Raw genomic sequence first — 23,054 nt, 5'->3', positions numbered from 1 at the left:
ATCCCACTTCCTCGCTCCGCCTGACTCACGGGGAAGCTCCCATCGGAGCGGCTCTGTGGGGCGGGCGGCAGCTGTGGGGCAGCTTTCTGTCCCCGCTCTGAGGCGGCCTTCAGCCCCCTACTCTCTGTGGGGCGGCGTTCAGCCCCCCGCTCTGAGGCGGCCTTCTGCCCCCTGCTCTCTGTGGGGCGGCGTTCAGCCCCCCGCTCTCTGTGGGGCGGCGTTCTGCCCCCCGCTCTCTGTGGGGCGGCGTTCAGCCCCCCGCTCTGAGGCGGCGTTCTGTCCCCCGCTCTCTGTGGGGCGGCGTTCTGCCCCCTACTCGCTCTGAGGCGGCGTTCTGCCCCCCGCTCTCTGTGGGGCGGCGTTCTGCCCCCTAATCTCTGTGGGGCGGCGTTCAGCCCCCGCTCTCTCTGGGGCAGAATTCCCGGCGCTGAGGGCGGGAGCAGGGAGCGGGCAAGCAGAGGGCAGTGTAGGCACACGGATACAGCGCCGGCCCCAGGCACGGCCACAGCGACAGCGGGAGCGGCTCGGGCCGGGGGCTCCCGTCGCACCTCGGCCTGCTTGTGACAGGCAAACACATTATCATGACTTCACTCTTACTTAAAAAAAAAATAAATCTAAATTTGGTTAGGATTTAGGAATGAAATGCTTCAGGGGGTGAGTTGTTTTCAATGGGAAATTCTGCGAACAAAAAAGTGATAACAAGGATAGAGCCGAATCCTTGCGAAGGATACGGACAAGGAAGGATCGGTGGAAGCAGATGAGCTACAATTTCCCATGCACCAGAGCTCACAGCTGGGCCAGGAGCTAAGTCAGCAAGGGCAGAAAGGGTGCCAAGAGCCACAAGGAGGAGGAAGAGCAATCGGAAGAGGAAGAGAAGGAGGAAGAGGAAAAGGAGGAAGAAGAGAAGGAAGATAAGAAAAAGGAAAAGGAGGAGGAGGGTGCGCATCCCCCTTGCGGCTCTATCCGGGCACGCGATGACGTCATCACCCCCGCGCGCGAAGCGCGTCTTCCCCTTGGCGCCCCCCTCGCCCCTCCGCACGCGCGCTGCTCAACCAATGACAGCGCCGCGCCGCCGCAAGGCCTCCTGGGGGCTGTAGTCCAACGCGCGTCCCTCACCCCACCCGGCACCACAGCTGCGCGTCCCTGCCGCGACCGGGGCAGCGCCCGCCCCCCGCCCCTTTGTGGGAGGGGCCCGACAGCGCCGCCGGCCAATGGCAGAGCGGGTCAAGGTTCGGCGGGCGGGCGGCGCGGCCAATGGGCGCGGGCGGGCGGTGGAGGGGGCGTGGCCGGCGGTGTTTTGTTCGGTTGCCATTGAGCAGGCCGGTCCATACGCACGGGGGAGGCGGCGCGGCCGCTCAGGTACCGGCGGCTGCCGTGGTGGGGGGGAGAGCGGGGTGGGGGGGGCAACGAGCGCGGCCGGCAGGTAACAACAGTCGTGCGGGTAACAGCCGTGTAGGCAACAGCCGAACAGGTAATAACAGCCCTGCAGGCAGCAGCCGTACAGGCAGCAGCCCCGCTGTCGGCCCGCAGGCAGTGCGAGGCACAGGGGAGGCGGCCCGGCCATCCTCGCAGCCCTTGGCGGAGCTCGGGAGGCCGTACGCACCGCGTAGCTCCGGGCGGGCGGGGCGGCGAGCGCGGCCCGGGGGACCCTCCGGGGCGGGGGTGTCACCCCGAGGCTGCGCTTCCCCGCAGCGTCACCTCCCGCTGCCGCAGGGCTGCGGGCTGCTCATCGCTCCGCTTACCTCGGCACATAGGTAAAGCGCTGTGCAGATCGGATCGTGCGCTTTGCTGTCATTGTCCGTGCTCGGCCCGGGCCGCGCTCCCCCCGCACTGCCGGGGCCGCCGCTGTGCGCCCGCTGGGAGCTGGAGCGGCCGCCCCGCCGGGAGGCAGCGAGCCCGGAGCCCCCGGTGAAGTTACCGGCGTTCCCGGGCGCTGCTGGGCGCCATCCGGGCCGGCTGCGCGGCCCTGCCGGGTCTCCCCGGGCCTGGCCCGGCCCGGCCGTGCGGGGAAAGGAAGGGAAGGTGCCCGGCCGCGGCGGGGCTCGGACATTCCTTTGTGCCGCTGCCCTGGAAACACATGTCTGCAGGCACGTACCCCGGCGATTTTGAGGCGATTCCCCCCTGTCTGGCTCAAGGATAGAGTTACCTCTGTGGAGATGCCTGTTTTTCCACAATAGCTGCCTTCCATAATGATTCCAGGGTGGAAACAGTGGCTATTTTCTTCCTTCCCCTCCCCTCAGCAATAGGAAAGTTGATTTCTAGTTTATGGCCCCGAAGTTTAGGGACCAGTTGGGCTCAGTGGGCGAGTGAATGGGCTCTTTGTGTTATCCCAGCTTTTCTAAGGGCAGTAACATGGCTTTGTTCTGGTTATTTGGCTTATTAGATGTCTTCTGACCTGCTGGAAGGCTGGATAGAAATGTGTGCTTGAAATTCTGGGTGCTCTTTCAGGAGGTCTCTTTAGGTCCTATGAGACAGAGCAGGCACCCGCTGTGGAGGCTTCTGAGGATTGGTGTTCAGGGATCTGAACTCCTGGGGCTGGGATGGAAGAGTTCAGGCCTTTTCCCCTTTAGGGAAAGACATCCCCATGCCAGCATTCAGAAGTTTTGCAGCAGCACCCCAGCTTTGGGGTTGCAGGGTTGAGAGGGACTGGGTGAATCTGTCCCTGGCTTTCACCAAGTCCTCTGCCTGGGATGGGTTGAGCCAGCTGGTCAAATCCATTTTCTGGTTTGCTATGCCTACCTTAAAATTAGCTCCTGAGAACAGTTATTAGAGCCAATGCTGTTGCATTGCCTCCCCGACTGATAGCAAGTATTTTTGTCAGAAAAATTTGCCATTTTTGGCAAGAACCAGTAAGTTTGTATCTCTTGTGGCAAGCTGAAATGTTTCTGGGTGTGTTTTAATTGTGAATGGTCTGCTTGCTTCTAGTGGGGCTTATGAAATGTGGAGCACAATGCTTGCTGAATAGCAAAAACTTTCCTGATGAAGCATGTTACTTGATCTGGTTTTATTGGAGGTGCAGTGTGCTTGTTCAAGCCCAAAGAGCTTGTATCCTTACAGTTACTGAGCTTCCAAAAATGTCTGGAAGAATTGCTCTCAGACAAAAAACCCATACATTTTAAGTAGCTCTACACAAGCTGGTGGAACTCTGAACTAGAAAATGGGTTCACTACTCACTGACTTTGAATTTCCTTGAAATGCTGTTCATATTAACATGTCTGCTATTTTTAATGAGCCCTATTTTTTTGCATCAGTAGCAAGATGCTACTCTTCATCCTATGGAAGTAAATGTTGCCTGTTAGACACAAACTCCAGACAGTGATCTGCAAGATCAGCCCCCTAATGATATGATACCTTTTTGGGATGTTCCTGTGGTAATCTGGCAGTCCTCTAGTGGCCTTTACCTGCCAGTGCCTAACCCATGGTTATTGTCTCTCTGACTGGGGAATTAAAGTTGGTTAAACGATTGTAAAGGGTTATTTTAAGGTCAGGATGGTTAAACTTCCCTACTTCCTTTCAAAAAGCTGTTTTTCTGCAGGGCACTATGATTCAGAAGAATGAGGAGGCTGAAAGAAGAAATATTTATATTTGCAACCATTGTGTTAAGCTTTGGAAATTTAGTAGAGGTGTAAAAGTATATTTATGAAAATATGGTGGGCAGATAAACTGAAAGCCTGACTGTGCTGAGAAGACTGCAATTTATTGCATGGATTGCTTTATTTAAAACAAAACCTTGAAGGATTTATTCTTTCCTTTAGGAATTCCTTGAGAGTCTGGTAGCCATTACTGTGGCTCCCTTTTTTTAGTTCCTTCTTTTCCCTTCTCTGTGCTTTCTCCCCCTTCCTCTGTTGCCTCCCCCCAATCTACATTCCTTTGTGTTAGCAGTGATGATGGCAGTTCTAGTCACCTCCTGTGGTTTGATAGATTATTCCCTTTAGAATCATGGTGTACTTAAAACTTTCCAAACACAATTCTTTCCTTGCTCCTCCACTTTTTTGATGCTGGCTTTGAGTTTTTGTTCTAAAAATTTGTCCTCTGTGGTTCTGCTTTGAGTTGTCTTAAGAACTAGTAAGAAGTCTCCTTTAGCCTTTAGTGGAAAATATTAGTATTTATGTTATGATTTACATTTCTTTTTGTGTATGTTGATGGTCATAATATAAACAGAAATTTTGTATTTTGGCAACAGGGAGCTTCTCTCTCTCTCCTGCAAGCTCTCAAGCTCTGTGCTTTCTTTTTAGACAAAACTTTGCTTGCTTTAAACTGTAATTTTTATTTTTGTTAAATAAGCTTCTTGGACTTTTTTATTACTACATTCTTGAGATCTGGTAGTTACCAGATGTTGCAGGTACTCTGTTTTTAACTGTGAGAGATTTCTGTCCATTGTGGGATTATCTCCAACTTTTACTTTAGATATTGTAACATAACCTTATGGCGGGGGTGAAGCTACTCACAAAAACCTGTGAAGGGCTTTATGGGCACCCCTGAAGGGGCTTCATCAGCACAAGGAAGCCCTGTTCATGAATAGAATTCATGAAATTCATAGAAATGCAGGTACTTGGAGTCAGTGCAGTGTCTGATACTTTCTTGGTAGGTAAATTTTAATCTCTTGACTCTGCACACCTGTGAGGGAGCCCTTGACATGGACAATCTGCTTTTTGGTTGTCACAAAGTTTGTGTTCTTAAGGAGATCTTAGCACTGAAGAAATGCAATCCAGTGATGAGTCTTTAAAAAAAAAAACAACCACCTTCACTTTGATTTCTCTTAATTATAAACTCTGTTAGGGGAATTGAGACAGTCATTTTTCAGAAAATGGTTTTCTTTAAGGATTTTCTTCTCACTCAAGAGGAGGCCTGTAAAAAAGAAAGGGAGGGGTGTGGCATATTCTTTAACTTCTTTCTAGGCTGCTCTACATTTTTTTTGTGACTATCCAGCTGGATATTTTGGTACTGTTAAGTATAGAGAAATCTGAAATCAAGGTAACAGTCAACTCTTAACGTAGCCCTTTCTATATTTGGTGCTTTTTGTCTTTTTTGGTTGTTTTGGGGAATAATATCATTAGCAAGCTGGCAAGAAGCTGCTCAGCTAACTGCTAATGCTTTGCAGTGGGTGTAAATAACTTCTGAAGGCCATGTTGCTGCTAATTTTTAGGTTGAGGGGAGGAAGTAGGCAGGGTTGTTACTAAATACATTATCTGGGTTATGGCTCTCAGTTTACTGACAGCACTTTTTTTAAGCAAGCAGTTGAATATTATGCTTTATGGTAATAGGAAATGTTTCAGTTAGGATATTTACTGAGTTATAACAACAAAATTAATATAATTGGCTTTCTGCTGTTTGAACTTGAGTGTATTCTGGTGAAATGCAGCTATGCTTTGCAGGTTGGGTGTTAACAGTAAGAACAATTGTTCTGATCAGCTGGTGTTCCCATCATTGCTCTGAACCTGATATGACAACACTGGTTTGAGTTCCTGTGAGAATTCAGCTGTAGGAGAGCACTGGGGAGAGTTGTCAGTGATGGATCAGCCCAGAGCTGGGGACACCCAGTGCCAGTGATGGCAGCTGCCCTTCAGTGTGTGTGAGTCTGTCTGTGCAGACAGAGCCAAGGGTGTGAAATCAAGCTGCAGCTTTTTATTTGGCCTGGAGCTTTCACTGCAAGTGTCATTAGCAAAAGTGACTGTGTGTACCAAGACCTACACATCATTGTGTTTGAGCTGCAAGAAAGCTGTTCCTGCATTTGCTGAGCTTCAGAATTGGAGCACCCAGCTGGTACAGGAAATAGTTGAAGAAACAACTGCAGCATCACTGTCTGTACCTTCACTTTTGTGCTTTAGCCTGAGATCTGTGATGCTGGAAGACAGGATCTGAATTCCATTTTTTTAAAGGAATACCTGTTTCTCCTTAAGATACCCCTTATCCAGCCACCCTTGTCAGCCAACTTGCTATTTATTTAATTCACTCCAGTTTTCTTGGGTTATAAAAGATCACATTTTTAACTTGCCCAGTTCTGCATTAAAGTGAAGGTATTAAAAATTAAGGAAAATGTGTGCTGTCCTAATAAGACCTCATGTAACAGGGCTGTGGCTTTTCTTCTACTGTCACCTCCCCTTTAGCCATTAACAGGAATAATAGAAACTTCTGTTGGTGTTATATTAACTTTAGGTCCCTAATTTGCATCTCAAATAACATTGTGAACAGCATTAATGCCTTCGAGGGGTTTGGGAGGTTTTTTAATTTGTAGGGTAAATGTATTTTTTAACCTAATTGGGCAGTTCAGATTATTATTGCAGTGTGTTTAATTTTTGCTCTGCACAGCTTGTGTTGATGTCAGTGGCTCTAAATCATTCCTTCAGTGCTGTGCACATGTGTTATGTTTCACCTTCTTAATTGTGGCTTTAGATTTGTCTTGCTTAAGTATTCATCCATCTCATACACTTACTACTAGATACCCTATGATATTTTTGTTCTTTATTCTGCTCTCAAAAGTTTGTTTAGAATGAAAATGCTTTTTTAAAAGAAGTTTTTTCCTTTAACTCCCCAATGAAAAATGCACTTCTCTGTCTTCCTTCAAGGTTTCTGTTTATGTGACCTCCTTTGGTTTTAGAGGGATGAAAGTTTATTGTGTTTAAGGCAGGGGGCAAGTGACAAAAGCTGTGTGTCAAACCCTGTGGCATTATCAGCTGCCACTTTCCAAGAGTAGCACACAGAATATGGGAGAGGTGAAGGTTTGGAGCCTCAGGTGTTATGCAGGTTATGAAACAGAATTGTGGGAACAAGGCTGGGACAGGATGATGGGTCTGGAACTGAGGTTCTGCCTTCTGCAGCTCAGCATTTCTTAGTCAGTATGTAAAGGTTGCAGGTGGTTTTTGTACCTTGTTATGTTTCCATAACACAGCAAACTTCTGATCTGTGGATTGTTTGAGGGTGTGATTTATTGATTTTTTTAAGTGCCGGTCTCCATTTAGATACCTGAGACCTATTTGTATGTTTGTACAATGTTTTTAATGAACTGACAGTTAAATTTACAATCCTGATTTAAAAAAAAAAAGGAACCTCTTTGCCTAATTATCCCAGTGTGATAGTAGTGGCAAGTGATTCATTGCTATCAGTTAGAATGGAGGGTACTGGTGTGTGAGCATGCCTCCAGATTAGTGCTTCAGAGTGTCATCTGATGCAGTGTTTAGTAAATGAGAGGGGTAATGAAAACAGCATTCAAGAACTACTTACATGAATTGACTAAAGTACATCATGTATTTCTTGTAGTGGGAAGGTAGAAAGGAACAAGTACCCAGCACTTCATGCTTTCATTTCTTAAAAATGAAACATGAAATGAAACAGAGTTGAACCTTGATGAGTTTGAGATGTGTGAGTAGCTTGGAGGCTGAACTGAAGTGCTGCTGCCTGTTGTAAGAGGCTCCCAAAGGTGAGGAGACAACAACAGGGGTGTTGCTGGCACTACTGGAATGTGAGCCAGCACGTTCCAATGCCAGCCTGGTGCCTGGCCTGTTCCCTTCTCAGGATGCACAGTAGTCTGCTTGAGCTTGGCTGCATATGTGCCTGCTGACTTCATCCTTCTCTTCCATTAGCACCCCATCCTGACCAGGCTTTTCTGCTTCAATGTTTGGAGAAGAAATTGCTGAACTGTGGGAGGGTAAGGTGGACTGCTGCTGCTCTTCTGTTTTCATGCTTCACAAATCAGAAGAATGTCCTTTAATAAAGCAGAGAAGTACCTGGATAAATACTTGTAGCACCAAACTATTACAGAGGATGAAAAAGGATAGTGCTTTGTCTTGTTTTATGCTTTTTAGGTGGCCTATTTATTCTTGACCTCTTAAGAGTTAATTCCTCTGTGCTTTAGTGACTTTGGATTTTGCAGTTTAAACGTGACCTCTGGCTGTAACTAATGCTCTTTGCTTCAACTCCCCATCTGTAAAATGCTGCATATCTTAATTTTTGTTTTGGAGTATTTGGCTGCTGTGTGCAGCATTTTCCATCCTCAGGAAGTCCTAAACCAGCCTGAGGCAGTGCAGTAAAAGGTGCACACATGTTTGTGTGACAGTGCCTTGACACCACATCAGTGAAATCCATTACATCACCCTGCTGGGTTGTTAGAAGGCAGAGCACGCCTGTCTTTCTGAAGTAATGGGCTTCTGGCTTCTCTTGGTCACAAGAGGGATGCAGCAGGATACTGTAATATTGCTGAAACTTGCATGCTGCCAGAGGAGGGGATTGATTTCTGTGTGGAGAAAGTGTGGGGCAGGTGTGACTTTCTTTGGTAATAATACAATAACCTGATTGTGCAAGTCCTGAAGTTTTAATGTGAACAATCAGAAAAGTAACTTCTAGTTCATTGAAACTCAAAAAACATTGTAGGAGGATAAGCAAAAACATTACAGGGGCTTGAAACTGAGTTTGTCATTAAAAAATAAAGTAGGGCTGTGAAAGGTGTAGGCTGATAGGGAGTCTCCTGCCCCATACTGGTATTGCAGATCTGATGTGATTGATAACAGAAGCTTGAGCAGCTCTTCTTTCTCTTTAGTCCAGTGGTTTGCTGTCCTCAGTATTAAAACTTGTTCTGAATATGAAACCAGACATCTTCCTTCCTGCAGGTCAAGCTTATTGCCACATTCCCTGGACATAAGGGACAGCTATTCCTTCCCCTGTAGTAAGTCCTCTTTAAAAATATTTGAATTGTTATTTGCAATGTTCCTGCTTCCTTGCCTTACCCTCCACCCTCATGATACGTTTGTTTTAAATAAAACTAGTTTGTTCAGGTCTTCCTGAGACATCATGTTTTTTCAGCTCTGATCATTCCTGTTGTTCTCTCAGGTTAGTTCACATTGGGCTTCAAGTGTGGTGCTCAAAACCCAAGTCTGTACTGCAGTGGAGACTTTCTGTGCTGAGTGGAGTGAAAAAGTGGTTCTGTGTGCCCTGGAGCTGATATTCCTGTTTATGCATCCCCATACACTGGACTTTTTTACACCAGCTTAACACTCATTTCAAGGTCAGCCTGTTGATCTCACCTAGCTCACAGCCCTCTTCTGAAGAACCTGCCTTCCTGTTTGTTAATTTAATCCTGCCTGAGTGTGCCTTTCAGAACTCACTTGTATCCCATTATTATTGCAGAACAGTTTTCAAACTTGTCAGAGTTATGCAGGATTTTAAGGCTGTCTTGCAGTCCTTCCTGCTGTTCTCCTACATAGAACAAGGCTCCTGTGCCAGCAGCAGATCACAGGAAGCACAGAAATGGAACTGAGCTGGGTTCCTGCTCTGGATTCTCCCACACACCACTGGCAGCTGCTCTCTGGCTGTGATTGTCCCCCAAAGATGCCTTTGCTTACCTCCCAGCAGCACAAGGCTGTACAATGTAGGTGTGTGAGCTCACAGGTTCCTCCCTGCCCCTAACCCCTGCTGCACTGATGTCCCAGTGAGCCAGGTGGGTGCTGCACACCTGCAGTGCTCACAAAAGGTTCCCACTCTTCCCAGAGGTTCTGCTTCAATGTGGGAGAATTAAAGACTTATTGCATGAATTTTGACCTTTTTCTTAATGCAGGCATAGAATGAAGACAGGCCTAACCTCAAATTGATGTCCAAACCCTTGTTTGTTTGTTTTAAGAAAGCCCCAACCATGTCCTGTTTCTGTCTGTATTTAAATATATCACATAACAGCCTGAATCTAGTACCTTGCAAATAATTCCAGGTGTTACAGAGTGACTGAAGTCATCAGTAGTTAGAATTCTTTGAAGCTGTCCATTCTTGAGATAAAATTGCTCTTTCATTGCAAGCTGTGTGTCAAAGGATAAGCTCCACCATTTGGAAGAGCTTTTCTTTAAAGTATTTTTCTTGGATTTGTATTTGTAAGTATTTCTTGACGTCTCTATAGGTGCAATTTTCTCTGTTTGAAATCTTAGTTCTCATATTATCTCCTCTGTCAAACTTGATGCACATAATAAATCTTGTGCTGCATAGAAATGGATTTTTCTGAGCCCTGTCTCTGTTGGGGTTGTTTGACACAGTTCTGTAAGTGCTATTTGTTGGTTTTTCTCCAGCACCTCCTTCTCTAAACTTTCTTTACATCTCTGCCATTCAAGAATTCCCTTAGACTTGCTCTTATCATTGCCTTATTTATAGTCCTTGCATGTGTAGCAGTTTATTCTCTCTCATCACACATGTATTTGAGTGTAGTTAGAAGTTTTATTGTGCCTGGCTATAGGCTGGAATAATGAGTCTTCCACTCATTCTTTCCACTGGATGCTCTAAGGATACACTTTGAAACCATGCTGCAGTGTTAAATTGAGCAGAGGTTTAGAAAGTCTGATAGTCCTTTGCTAAAGATATTGAGTGTTTGTTAGATGGGATTACCTCAGTGACCACTCTGAGCCCACAGAATCTTACCAGAGCAGCAAGGCAGCATCAGCTGGTGTTGGGAAGTTAAAGGCAATGTGGATGGTGAAATTTGTGCAGAGTGTACTTTAGGTTAATAGTTGTTTGTAAGTGTTAGACCTTAAACAGGATTATGGGGAGGCTGTGTTCAGAAAAGCTCTTTCAAGGTGTGTTCATGGCTGTGGCAGGTTTTTCTGTGTAAAGTGTGATACTCCAATTTTGCTAACATAGTTGGCTGCAAAATTCCATGTGTTCTTGAGATTAAACTTTATAGTCCTGTTAAATAGACAGTTTTAAACTTTGGAACTAGTTTGGGGGGACCTTCCCTTTGTTCTTTTCTCACTGGAGCACAAGCTGATCAAATAATACCAAACCTATTTCTGAGTTCTGAACTGGCTGTTGAACTGAGCCAAACTGCCATGAAGTAAATGCCTGTTGCACCTGCAGAAAAGGCTGCAGCTGTCAGAACTTTGTTTATCACTTCAGTTCTTCTTGAGTCCAGGTGCTCAGCCAGTAACTTCCCCAACACAGTTGTTTGTTTCAGCTCTTCAGCAGAAAAGATGTCACCACTTTTTGCAGATTATAGTGATTTAACCTTTGCATGTGTGAAGATACCAGGAACCCAGGTGTAATTTCAGAGGTTTAGTTTAAAGGAAGCTTAGATGGGTGCACTTTTTGTCAGCATTGAAAGATCATTTGAAAGACCACATCTCTGGTACTGTTGACTCCATCAGATAAATCTTTACTGTTTTGTGCTTCAGCTTGGTTACCAAAGTTGATCTTGTCAGAATGCTGTAAAGGTACCTGCCCAAGTGGGAGGTTTCCATTTCTCCTCCAACACTCTTGGTCCTGTCCTCCTTTGCACAGTTGCTGTCTGTGAATGTTATGTGCTGGACTTGCCAGGTGACTTAACTTGTGCCATTCAAAGCTGCTACATTTCTGTCCCACTCAGGGAAGGTTAAAAGTGAAGGCCTTCCTCAACACTCATTTTTCTACTGGCATTTTTGTGCTCAAATAAAGTAGTTATTTTGGTTTATACTGACTGAAGTATGGCCTATAGTATTTGTGTACTAATTGGCACCTCGTGCCTGTTTGCTTCCTGTATCAGGGGCATGGTTTTACATTAAGGCTTTGTAGCCCATCCTCTGTGAGTGAACTTTGTAATTTGGAGTTTTGGTGACTTCTGTGGATCCCCTTTGACAAGTAAATCTTTCCATAGAATTTGCTGCTAGAAGTAATGAGCTGTTCATTGAACATCAGGTAGTATTGGGGTAGCACACAGAAAATACTGAGCTGTTCCATCAAGCAAAGGCGTTCTTCCAGTATTTAAAGAAAAAACAATCATAATAATGTAGCTAAAGTAGTTCACTTTTTTTCCCTTCTCTGACATGGTGTAACTTTGTCTCATGAAATTTCACTAGTTGATGTAATTGTTACAAGTGCTTTTTCTAGATACCTACTGCAGTGTGTAGCCCTTGGTTTGTGTCCTGACCTCTACCACAGCATTTCCTGGATCCAGCTGTTCACTGTGCTGCTCAAGGCTGACTGCATTGAGACAAAGTAGTTACCTGGCTTTTCAAATAGTCTAGTGAACTAGTCAGAACTGCACAGCTCAACTGAACTAATTTTTATTGAAATACCTTTAATAGGTCTGGCAAGAGGGATGTCCCTGGTGACACTTGAAGTAATGTCTGAATTGAATGCTGAGAGCACACACAGTATTGATGTGTACTGCCTTTGTCTTTGTATTTGATTCCATTATTTTAATGGGCTTTAATTTGTGGTCTTCTCATACTTGGGTCATTTGTGGACTGAGAGGTCACATGTAGAGCAGATTATATGTAGTGCAGATCCCTTCAGAGACTTCACCATTCAAAAGCTTGTGGTATGTGCAAAACACAAGTTGGAAACCAACTATTAAGTTGATAGGAACCATAGTTTAGCAAAGCAACAAGAAATTCTTTAAACTACCACTCAGTTTTGCTATTTGTAGTGTGATACCGAAACCTCTTTATTTAAAAGAAAATTTTGCTATTTGAAAGCTGTGTGGTACTTGAGTTCTATTTTCTGGGTTCTAATGGATCTAGTTCTATATTCTGGGTTCTAATGGTGACTACATGGGTGTTGTAGAACTTGGGATCTTTGTGTGCCACCTCTTGAGGTGGTATCCCCTGCCACATGAGGTAGGGTTTCTTCAGTGACAAATTGCAGATGGTGAGCCGTGATAGAGAACAAGTTTGGGCCATGAGATGGAACTTGGTTGTCAGCTGCACACCATATTTCATATCTGTTCAATGCATTTCCATGTTCTTTCCACACAGATAATGTAGCAGCAAGCTTTAACTATTTTTATGGAAGCCTCCATAGACTTTACTGTTGTGTAAACTCTTCCTGTAATTTGCTTTCTTTAGGTTTTTATATGAAAATATGTAAACAGTGAACTGCTAAAATAAGGGTACACACATCCATATGCTCATTCAGTATAGTTGTACAGTGATCTTCTGGAGAGTTCCAATTTTGAGACAAAGACACACTTTTCTTAAGCTGCTAAATTGGGCATAATACTTGGTCATGAGAAGGAAATATTACTCATAGTATGAAAAATAAGTACAGTGAGGCTTGGAGAAATGTGCTTCACGTTGCTGTAAGCATTGGGATGTATGGATATTTACGGAATACTGCTCAGAACTTGAGTTATAAATTTAGTGCTATCTGCAGTTCACCAGCTGTACTATTTACTGAAGAATATTTGGACTACCATGGGTTCCTCATTTTTAATTTCCATAGTTGTATGCAAGCTAATGAAGGGAGACTTCCCTGTGTGCAGATTATATAGCTCATTAGATCCCTGAAATGCCATGAAGTAGCATCTTAACATAAGTGTTTTTCACCTGGCCTGAGGCCTCCAGCAAGAACATTTCACACTTGGGATCATAAAAACAAACCTACTAGTTGGGCTTTTTATTTTAAACAAGCCAACCAGATGTCTGAAACTCCTCAGAATGAACCTGAAGGCAAACAGGAGGAGGTTTATTAGCTGTGTGTGTTTTGGGAGCAGGATGTATGGAAGAGATTTGTGTAATCCCTCAGCTCCAAGCCCATAGGCTTTGGTAATAGAACAGCACTTCAGTGCTGGTGTTGTTCCATTCTGTCACAGGGAAGCAGGATGTATGTGGGGTAATCATTGTCACTGCCATACAAGTGAAGGGTCATTCCTTTGTTTTTTTCAGTCCTGGGTATTTATGAACTATGCATATGTGTCTGTTTTACTTCCCAGTTTTAAGGGCAAACACTAAGCAAAAGTAGGTGATACTACTCATTATTATTTTTTTATCCTCTCTGGCTTTTCTAAATGGTGAAGTGAAGCAACTATCTTGGCAGTAGGGCCAGTTGATCTATTTTTTCATTCTTGAAGCCCTAGAAAAAAAATCTTATGAGTCTTGTACAGTCTGGATCACTTGCTTTAGTGAAAGTCTGGTAGATTTCTCCAAACACTAATATTATCAGTATGAACTACTATTTGAGTCTATGAAGTAAATACTTCCATTGGTTTTAAATAGCATATTTATAAAACCAGGATGTGGAGGTGAAAGTAATTTGTGTAGGACTTGAGCTTTAAGCTTTTACTAATATTCACTGAAGGTTACAGTAAAAAAGGTGGAGATTGCCCACTAGGTTCTGTTCTGAATTGCTTAAACAGGCAATAGCTCTTGGTTTGAGTAGTTCAGTGTTGAAATAATGACTGTTAGTTCATTTAGTTCATAATTACAGCAAAAGCCAAGGGCTTGCTGTTCATGTGTTCAAGCCTCAGTAGATCAGATTCTGTTCCTCAATGTTTCATTGTAGCCTTGGGCTTTCTGCAGTAGGGCTGAGGAGAGTGTCCAAATCTCACATTGCAGGGAGGTGACTGGTCATGGGCCAGCACTGATGGCTCATTCAAATGGAACTCCAAACAGAGTAGATGTAAATATTCTTCAGCAAAATTAATGAAATCCTTGCCTTGTCATTGTGGTGGATTATTTTAGGCAAGAGTGTAAGTAACATAAGCATCTTGGAACAGCATCTTTCTACAGCATCAGACACAAGGCACAGCTCATCTGTTGGCCTGTCTGACAAAGATACTTTAAAAGATGCAGGATGACTTGACTGTGATATGAGTATTTGGCCTTCATCAGGGCTGAAAGACAGGTTTAAACCTGAGAGACTGACTTCTTACTGATATGAGTTGGCAATAAGAAATGCTTTAACCTCTGGCTGAGTTGAGTTCTTAGCCCTAGTTTTCTGTAGTGATATATTCCCTGCTTTAATTAGGTATGACCTGGAAAAAGTCTCTTGAGCTTAGTTCACCACTTCTGTTGCTTTGAGAAGTGTACTTTATAAACTGTGACAAAGGTTGAACATTGCCTATTTCCACCCTTCTTTTTTCTTTCTGGAAGGTGACTCTCATCTTGCTTTAAAGCCAAACCCAAACTACTGACAGTAACTTGAGAAGTAAAAGGGGTGTATTTATTACAGACAACAGTTCATCATGTAAAATATTTTGGTTCTAATTCAAAATGTATTAAATTATTTTAGGGCTTTGTTTTGTATGTGTTCCTCAGCCAAGCTGGGTGAAATGTACAGCTAAGGATGGGAAACCATACCATCAAAGGTAATACCAAAGTAAGGTGATACCTTTAACTTCTTTCCAGCATATCACCTGTCTTTTTGAAGTAAAGTGGGATCCAGAGGCTGTGGGTGATGGTTGAGGCTTCCCTTCCTTCTCATTAGGAGCTCTTGGATCTGAAGTGTGGGAGGTGGAGTAGAAGTGAGTGTGTAGGATGCAGCTTTATTTTAGTAACAGTTTATATTTTGTCTCAACTGCCTTAGTGATCAACTGGTCTTAGTGATGATGCTGTAGGGTCAAACAGTAAAATTCTGGGCTCAATAGTGATTTTTCTGCATTTGAGGTAAGTGGACCTAATATTTAGTCTTGTCTGTCTCTGGGGGCATTAACAACCCAAACCCTAATTTTAACCTCAGAGTGGTGATCTGTAGTCCTGCCTTGCACATTAATGGTGTATATTCTTCAGCAGACAGTTCTGAGCTCTTGATATTCCTTGTGCTTTAGAGCCTGTGGAATATCTGAAATTTGTCTCCAGTGGCCATAACTTGATGTAAAGGATGTCTTCTAGCCTATTTTTCTTGTCCCTTCTTGGTGTTCTGTGCTGGAGTTGTGTCAACCTGAATCCAAGCTTTGAACACTTCATAATACTGAAGTTTCCTTCTAATAAAAACTGGTTTATGAAAGCACTTCATGGAGTAAGAGAAGAGGTTCTGTAACTCGTGGAATCTGCCTTCAGTCCTTTTAGAGAAACTCTAAATTGCAAACTGGGTTCTTTGGTTTGTTTGTTGAGAGTTCTAGAATGAGTAGAGTGTGGTGTTAAGGCTTTATTTTGTCACATCTGGACCCTTCAGGGAGAACAACTACAATTTAAACAGCATTTTTTAGATGTTGTGAAACAGTTTCTACAGAATACAGACTAGGATTATAAACCCCTTTCTCTTTGTCCCTTTTGGTCAGAAACTGTTATTTTGATGTACTGTTAAAAACCTCTTTGTAAAGAACCTCAGAAAATAAAGGGGTGCTAGTTAATGGCATTGAGGGGATGCCTGAAGTATAATAAGTTGGAAATGGAGGTGTCCCTTTTTAGTACCAATCCCCCAAAATGGTAATTGATAACTTTATAGCTGTAGGAAGCTTTCTAATTAAAACAGATTTTTTTTTTTTTACTCGATGTGGAATTTTGGAAGGTTTGCTGAATAACCACACTGCAGATTAATGCTGGAAAGGATAGAATCCAAATAATTCTCTTTTAAGTGCCTGCTCTCAACAACTTTTCTGGGCTAAAAGTTATTAATAATAGACTTATGTTGTAAGGAATGCTTAGCCTCTCTATGAACTTCTTAGCACTGTAGTAAATATGTATTTTTAGAAATAGAATATTCCCTTCCCTTTTGGAATTTGGAATTTTGCATTGCAGGAAACTTAGAAATTTTGTAGCTTGTTGTCAGATGGCATAAAGTATTAGCTTAGCAGTTTCTGAAAAGCTGGTCTTCCAGCTTAGAGTTGGTTCAAGCATAAGTGGGATGGGACAGATGATGCTCAGTTAAAACTTGATCAGTTTTATCTGGTGTTTCAATTCTGAAGTGCTTCTTGGATGCTGCAGAAAGTGCCAGGAGGCAAAAAAATCCCATCACCTTTGATCTAGAGTCTAGTAGCAAGATCACCTAGACCTGGAGCTAGTACTGCTGCAGTGATTAGCTCCTTTGGCTTGCTGAAGCAGAGATAATATTTTAAAGGAGCTGCTTATCCCAATTGGAATTTTGACTCCAGCTAATCCTTTTCTTCTGCTGGGAGCAAGCTAAGTGCATGTATGGGATTGTTGGTAATAAAGTTTCCATGCAGCACTCAGAGCAAAGAGTGGAAAATAATGTGAAGTCACAGAGGGAGCAACTCTCTGTGTTCTCACAGGTCATTTTAATGCCATGGGCAGAAAAAGAATGGAACAGTGATCACCAAGAAACACCTACATTTGTGTTATGGGGAAATCATCTAAAAATCTTGTGATCTCTTCTTCTTTATCCAAGATAGAACTTCCAGAAACAGAGAAGAAATTGTTAGAAGTGTTTCAAACAAATGTAAATTTTCCCATTGAGATGAGCTGTTGCTGGAACATTTTGTCCTGCAGGATGCAGAGGAGGAGGAGGAGTGGGTTGGAAATGAGTCTGGCTGCCTTACTTTCTTAGAGCCAAGGAGAGATTTTTTTTTTGTGTTGGCTTTGTGTTCTTCATCAGGACTCTTCATCTCTTTGAAAGTAGCTTGTCAAACTGAATGAGCTTCTGACATCCTTTAATTGACTGGGAGGTTGGATAATCTGTATTTTTAGTAGTCTTCCCCAAAAAAGACACTAGTGATGTCACTGAGAAGATACAGAATTTGTGACATGAGCACTTCTGTTCTATCTCCACTGTTAATTTTGGCAGAGATTTTACAAGTCATTACTACTTGTAGCTGAACTTGCTCTCTCCTTTAGTAGTACTATAGAGATATAATAATGAATCTTTACCTTTCTCAGCCTTCAGAATGAATAGAAAAGAACTTTAAATCAGAGACAGTGGTGATACTGATTCCATCACAGCTCATTCTCCAGCTTTGAGGAATGTTAGCTTTGGCTTGCATTTGGAGTTTGAATTTTATATTCCATTTATTCCTTTTGATTAATCTGCCTTTCAACAACAACAAAAAAATCTTCTCTTCCTCCCCACCTCTCACCTCTGCCCCCCAGCTCAAGGAGATCGTAGGAAGATTAAGGCTCTCCCAGGACAGAGACTGAGTAACATCTTTTGTTGTGTGTGTTTATCTTGGAGGTCTCAGCTTGCTCACTGTCCTACCTAATCAGGCTCCACAAAGGATGGGGTGCTCAGGGAAGGATGGCCATAATCTTGTAGGACTGCATCCAACTTGGAGCTCCAAGGCCTATTGTTATCAGCTCAGGGCTTGGAGGATGTTCCTGTTTGAACTGGCAGCCCCTGGCTCTGCTGCTGCTGCCTGTGGTGACAGCAGAGGTGTGTCACCTGTGGGCTGTCCTTGCAGGCTCCCTGGAGGCCAGGGCAGGACTGCATTGTGCCAAGATCTCTGCCATGAGGCAGCTGAAAACATGTGAATTCAGCAGCATCCTCATTGCCCTAACAGGGATGGTCAAATGGTTCATAGTACTGAAAATCCAATTAGTGTGAAGTGCTGAGCAGTTTGAGAGGGATTCAGCCTGATAAGCATGAAGAGTATGATAAGGAGAGACTGAAAAATAAAGTTGGCTGCCTTTAAGCAGCTCTAGAAAAATATCATGGTGGAAAAAGTGCATAAAGTAAACAGTTTCCTCTCTCTCTCTGTGGATCCATTAAACACATACCATAGCAGAGAGTCTCAAAATAAATAAACTAAACCCTCAAAAATAGGAAAATTAAGTGAGGAGCTTCTCTCTAGGAGGTACTGAGGGACAAAAAGCTTACAAATACATAATAACAAAGATTTAAAATGACCATAGATAAGTCATTCTGAAAATCTCTTGTCTCCTGGCAGCCAATATTAATTAGCAAAGATGAGGGAAACAATTCCTTGTAGAGTGTACATAGTTCAACCAGAGTGAACCAGGAGTTTGGTCACTGAGTGAAGCTGCTGAGGCTGCAGGGAGGATTTCAGACCCCTTTGAGCTGGTAAGTTTGACCAGTCAAAAGAGTCCAAATTGGGAAAGGAAGATGGGAGCAAAACACATTCAAACCATGCTTCAGGAGAAGGTATCTAATTTCTAATTGAAGTAGAATATGTGTGCCTCAGTGTAGGAAATGCTGATTTCTGCTGGCTTTCTTGTGTGGGGGATTTGTTTTCTTTCTGACACTGTGGTTGGACAGGTACTTGGACAGGCAGTGTCAGCATCCCACAAGGCTCCCACACAAACATTTGTGTCCAGTTCATGGCAAACCACTCTGGGGAGCCGATCCAGCTGGAAAACAACATTTCCCAGAAACAAAAGGAAGTGTTTTGGTTTCACCCAGCTATAAAAATTCCTTGATCTAGTTCTCTGTGATGAGCAGAAACACTTGTGCTGGCACTCTGCTGTGGGCCACAAATAGCCAGGGAAGAGAATGTGTTGGCAGCTGAGGTACATCAAACTGCAACCTAGAATGGCTTTCAGTGGTAGGAGTGTGATGGTGACATTTCAGTGGTAGGAGTGTGATGGTGACATTTTGACCACTTGAAACGTTTGTTGTGTCATCCTTAACAAGGAGTGCCCAGTAAGAACAGATTTCTGGTGTAAAACAGTTAATACCAATGTACTGATCAAGCACATTTAAGAAGGGTGAGAAGGGAATTCACTTGTGAAGTGTGCTTCTGATCTGAACTACAAGCCCTGCTATCAGGGTTGGGTTTCAAATTGAGAAATGGAATTTACTTGTGCTGGGGAGCAGGAGAAAGTGAGAGCAGCTCGATGAAGGCTTTTCAGGCTAATAGCACCTTTTTGTCCCTGCCCCATGCTTAAAAATAAAACTTTGTCAGTGGAGCATGTCTCCATTTGAAAAATTATTATAGTAAGTGTGAGCTGCTAAAATGAAACTTTCTGGGGGGGTTTCCACATTGCCTGTGTTTCAGAGCTGATTGGGTCCCATGCTGTCAGAAAGGGCCTGAATGGTTGCAGTGCCCAAATACTAATTTCAGTAGCTGGTAGGATTTATGAATGTGGGTAACTACAGTTCAGCATGATTCTGAAAGTGCTGTGCTTCTGTGATTTCATTTGCTTTCCCTTTATCCTTGGATTCAATTGGTTCATTAACTAAAGTCTAATGTCATTCTGTCTAGTCTCTCCTTACTTTAGCTTGTATTAAGCTGACTTAAAATTGCAGTGAAACATTTGAAGTACTAAGCAAAATATAATTAACTGATTACAGATTAGTTTTTCTCCCATCTTTGGTAGCTTTATTGGATTTTGATTTTTTTGCTTGAGGGAAATAAAAACCTACAAATTCTTCTATGGCTCTTCCTAATAGAAGTAATTAAACATCTGCTGAACTTTTCAGCTGGTTCTTAGCAGTGGAACCATTTGTCCTTAACATGGATCTGAAAGTCTTGCACCAGTAATGAAGTTCTTCAGTATGTTTTCAACCTGTAAAGGAACAACATCTGACCTCCAGTCAGCCTTTCTTGTGACTTCTATTCTTGATTTCCTGATTTACTTTAAACTCCACCAGGTTTGGAAGGGGCACAGCAATGTTTGATTGTGCTGCCCTGGATACTGCTGTGTTCCCATGCTTGCCCTCAAACTTGGCTTCAGCACTTCATGAGCCACAATTGGCTTTGACTGCTCACATTGAGCAGTGTAGGTGCCACCTTTACCAGTGAGTGCGTGAACTTGAGGGTTTTTTAATATTTGACCTGGTGCAATTTCAGAACATGATGTATATATTTCAAGTTGTGTGCTTTTCTTAAAGATAGGACACATGAAGTAAAAACAGACCAGCTGAATTCCCAGCTATCTGGGTAGCATTATTTGTGGTGGAAGAGCATTTCTAAGCATTCTATCTTACAGCAAAAAAAAAATTATATAGATAGATATAGGAACAAGGCCAAAAGTTGGGTAGAAGTTACATTTATGGGATAGCTCTCAGGCTGAGGGAGGCTGGTGTGTAACAGACTGCTGTGAAGGTCAAATAGTGCATGGTTAGCATATGAAAAGCATATCTGAGGATGTACTTAAAGGCAACAGGTTTTAAAAGATAGTCTAACATCACCATTACTAATATTAATATCTTAGATTTAAGCGGGTTTAACTTGACTCATAGCCTCAAGTTGCTTTTTTTGCTTGCTACTACTGGTTATTTAAACAGCTAATTAATAGTGTAGAAGAGGCAATATTTTATGGAAATGTTATTTGAGAATAATTTTCTGCCTTTTTTTTAAACTGTAGATGTTAAAACTGGAAAATGTAAGTAAGCTTATGGTCCTGGTGGCATCAATGTTCCTTCCCAAAGCCTCATGTTTAAATTTGGAAATACCTCTAAGAAGATCTCTTCTCACTTTAGATTCCATAAGTGGTCCCTGAGCATGCTTGGCCAGCTTAAATCATCAAGAATGGTTAATGCAGGCCACTAGAGAGAGAAAATATGTAGAGGGTTTTTAAGATAAGAAGAGGCAGCTGATGAACCTAGTGCTTTTGATTTAGATGACTGCTCACAGAATAAAGATATCAAAGCTGTTGTCTGTGTTACTTTTGTGTGTATGGGAATCTGTCCTGGTTACCAGATCTGGTGTTTGCTGACAGGTAACAATTATGTAACCTTTAAAGAAAAAGCTGAAAAAACCACAGGGCAAGATATTAAAAGTAGCTGAGGGTTTAGGAAGTGTGTATAGTGTTTATTACCCACTGTTTCACTTTTCTTTTTAAGAGGGGATTAGTGATGAAAAAATAACGTAGACTGTTTTAACATGCCAAATAGTGTTAAACATGCAGAACAGTTTGGTGGGTAAGTGCCTGTGTCATGTGCTGTTCCAATATACCTGGCTTAGGCTTCAGTAGTTTAAATGAGGGGACGATTTCCCTCTGCCTTGGATTAAACTCCGAGGTAGAAGCAATTCAGTAGCAGGAAACAGCCAAACCATATACTCTGATCTGCATCATTAATGAGTCTCATCTCCTTTCTGAAATTTTCATCAGTGAAATCTCAAATAGGAGTATTCTTTCATGAGGAGAGATGTATAATCTGCAATGCCAGGCCATCAGCACAGGTCACAAAGTGATATATTTGCATGAGGGAATAGTCCAAATACGAGTTGTGTTATTACAATACTAATTATTATATATGCAAGAATTTTTCTGACTTTTTCCTTTTTTTCTAATCCAATTTTACAGGAAAGCAGACATGATACACTGACAGCATTTGGAAATAAACTTTGGCAGTAAGATGGAAGCATAAATCTCAAGATTCTAGACCAAAACAGAAATGGCTCATGAGTATTGAAAGAAGAGACTGAAGAGCCTCCAACACTTGTGTGAGCAGTGGAAAAGGAACAACTACCATGGTAACACTAATAACAGAAAAGCTGCAGAACCAGAGCTTGGATGATCTGACCTGTAAAACATACAATATTAATCTGGTAAGGATCTACCAAAACAACATGAAATAAATGTGAAATGCCAAGGAACTCACAAATGCATAACAGATTTGAGAATGCAGAGCAGCCAGAATTCAGCTATTTGAGTTAGCATTGATTTGCAAGGTTGGTTGAGAGTTGTAATGGGAAGGAAAAGTGGATCTTCAGTGTTCAGTCTGTTTCTGAAGTGATGCTTTCTTACTTTAATGATCTTTTAAAACTTGCTACTTCATTTTAAATAGCAAAAAGCCAGATTCATGAAATAGTGTTCTAATGACTAAAAAGGAGTATCCAAGCATCTCAAGATTCCTTTTTTACTAGCAAAATGAAAACTTCAACCCATAGAAATGTGTCCTTCACCCCATACAGTCCAGGTGCTTGATAGCTTTATATCTGAAAATCTTTCACTACCACATAGGTAAGTATCAGCATTGGGCAGAAGGAAAACAGATCATCAAGCAAATACAGTTAACCCAAAAGTCAGGTTGCTACCAGACTGTTGTTGTTCCTGGTAGAGTGGATCCTGGCTTTTTCAGTGTCTCAGATGTCTGGTGCTCTGAAAAACTTTGTAGTTTATAGTGTTATTCTTGCTGGTTTAATCTCTGGGTGCATTATGTGGTTCAAGCATGCAGTTCAGGCATGAAGGAGTCTGTTCTCTTCACATCTCTCTTGTGAATGAAATAGCTACTCCAGAGTGAGTAATGCAGAAAAGTCTCTTGTCACTTCCAGGTGCCTACCTGAGAACCCTGAAACCATGTTCTGTATGGAATGCACTAATTTTGTTTTGCTGACTTTAATTACAGTGGCACCCTTCTGTAAGTCAAACTTCAATGTTCCAGTGGGACACAAAAGAACTTAACTGAATGTCAAGGTGTTGCTCAACTCAAGTCTTGTTACTTTTTAAAATAATCAAATATTGGACCTGAAGTATGTCAGTTACTTTTAAATTCTGTGTTGTAACTTATTTAAACAACTGAACTGCTTCCTTATT

At 42.7% G+C, this 23,054-nt stretch overlaps 1 protein-coding gene across 2 annotated transcripts in view; it reads left to right on the top strand.

The window, feature by feature from the left end:
* The first annotated feature begins 1,240 nt into the window (after window positions 1-1,240).
* FAM53A (family with sequence similarity 53 member A) overlaps window positions 1,241-23,054 on the top strand; it is a 70,070-nt gene continuing 48,256 nt past the window's right edge. Inside the window, exons 1-2 of one of the 2 annotated variants that reach the window (XM_071447255.1) lie at window positions 1,241-1,359; window positions 21,822-22,066. In XM_071447255.1, coding sequence (XP_071303356.1) covers window positions 21,989-22,066 — 78 coding nt within the window. In that variant the 5' untranslated portion in view covers window positions 1,241-1,359; window positions 21,822-21,988. Of the gene's footprint in view, window positions 1,360-8,976; window positions 8,999-21,821; window positions 22,067-23,054 lie in introns of those variants that run through there. The other variant, XM_071447256.1, reaches the window with a different exon arrangement.

This window comes from Agelaius tricolor, unplaced genomic scaffold (genome assembly GCF_023055355.1).
Source record: "Agelaius tricolor isolate 1412-34295 unplaced genomic scaffold, bAgeTri1.0.p SCAF_24, whole genome shotgun sequence".
In the NCBI taxonomy this organism is placed as follows: Eukaryota; Metazoa; Chordata; class Aves; order Passeriformes; family Icteridae; genus Agelaius; species Agelaius tricolor.
This window is presented reverse-complemented; position numbering and strand designations above follow the sequence as displayed.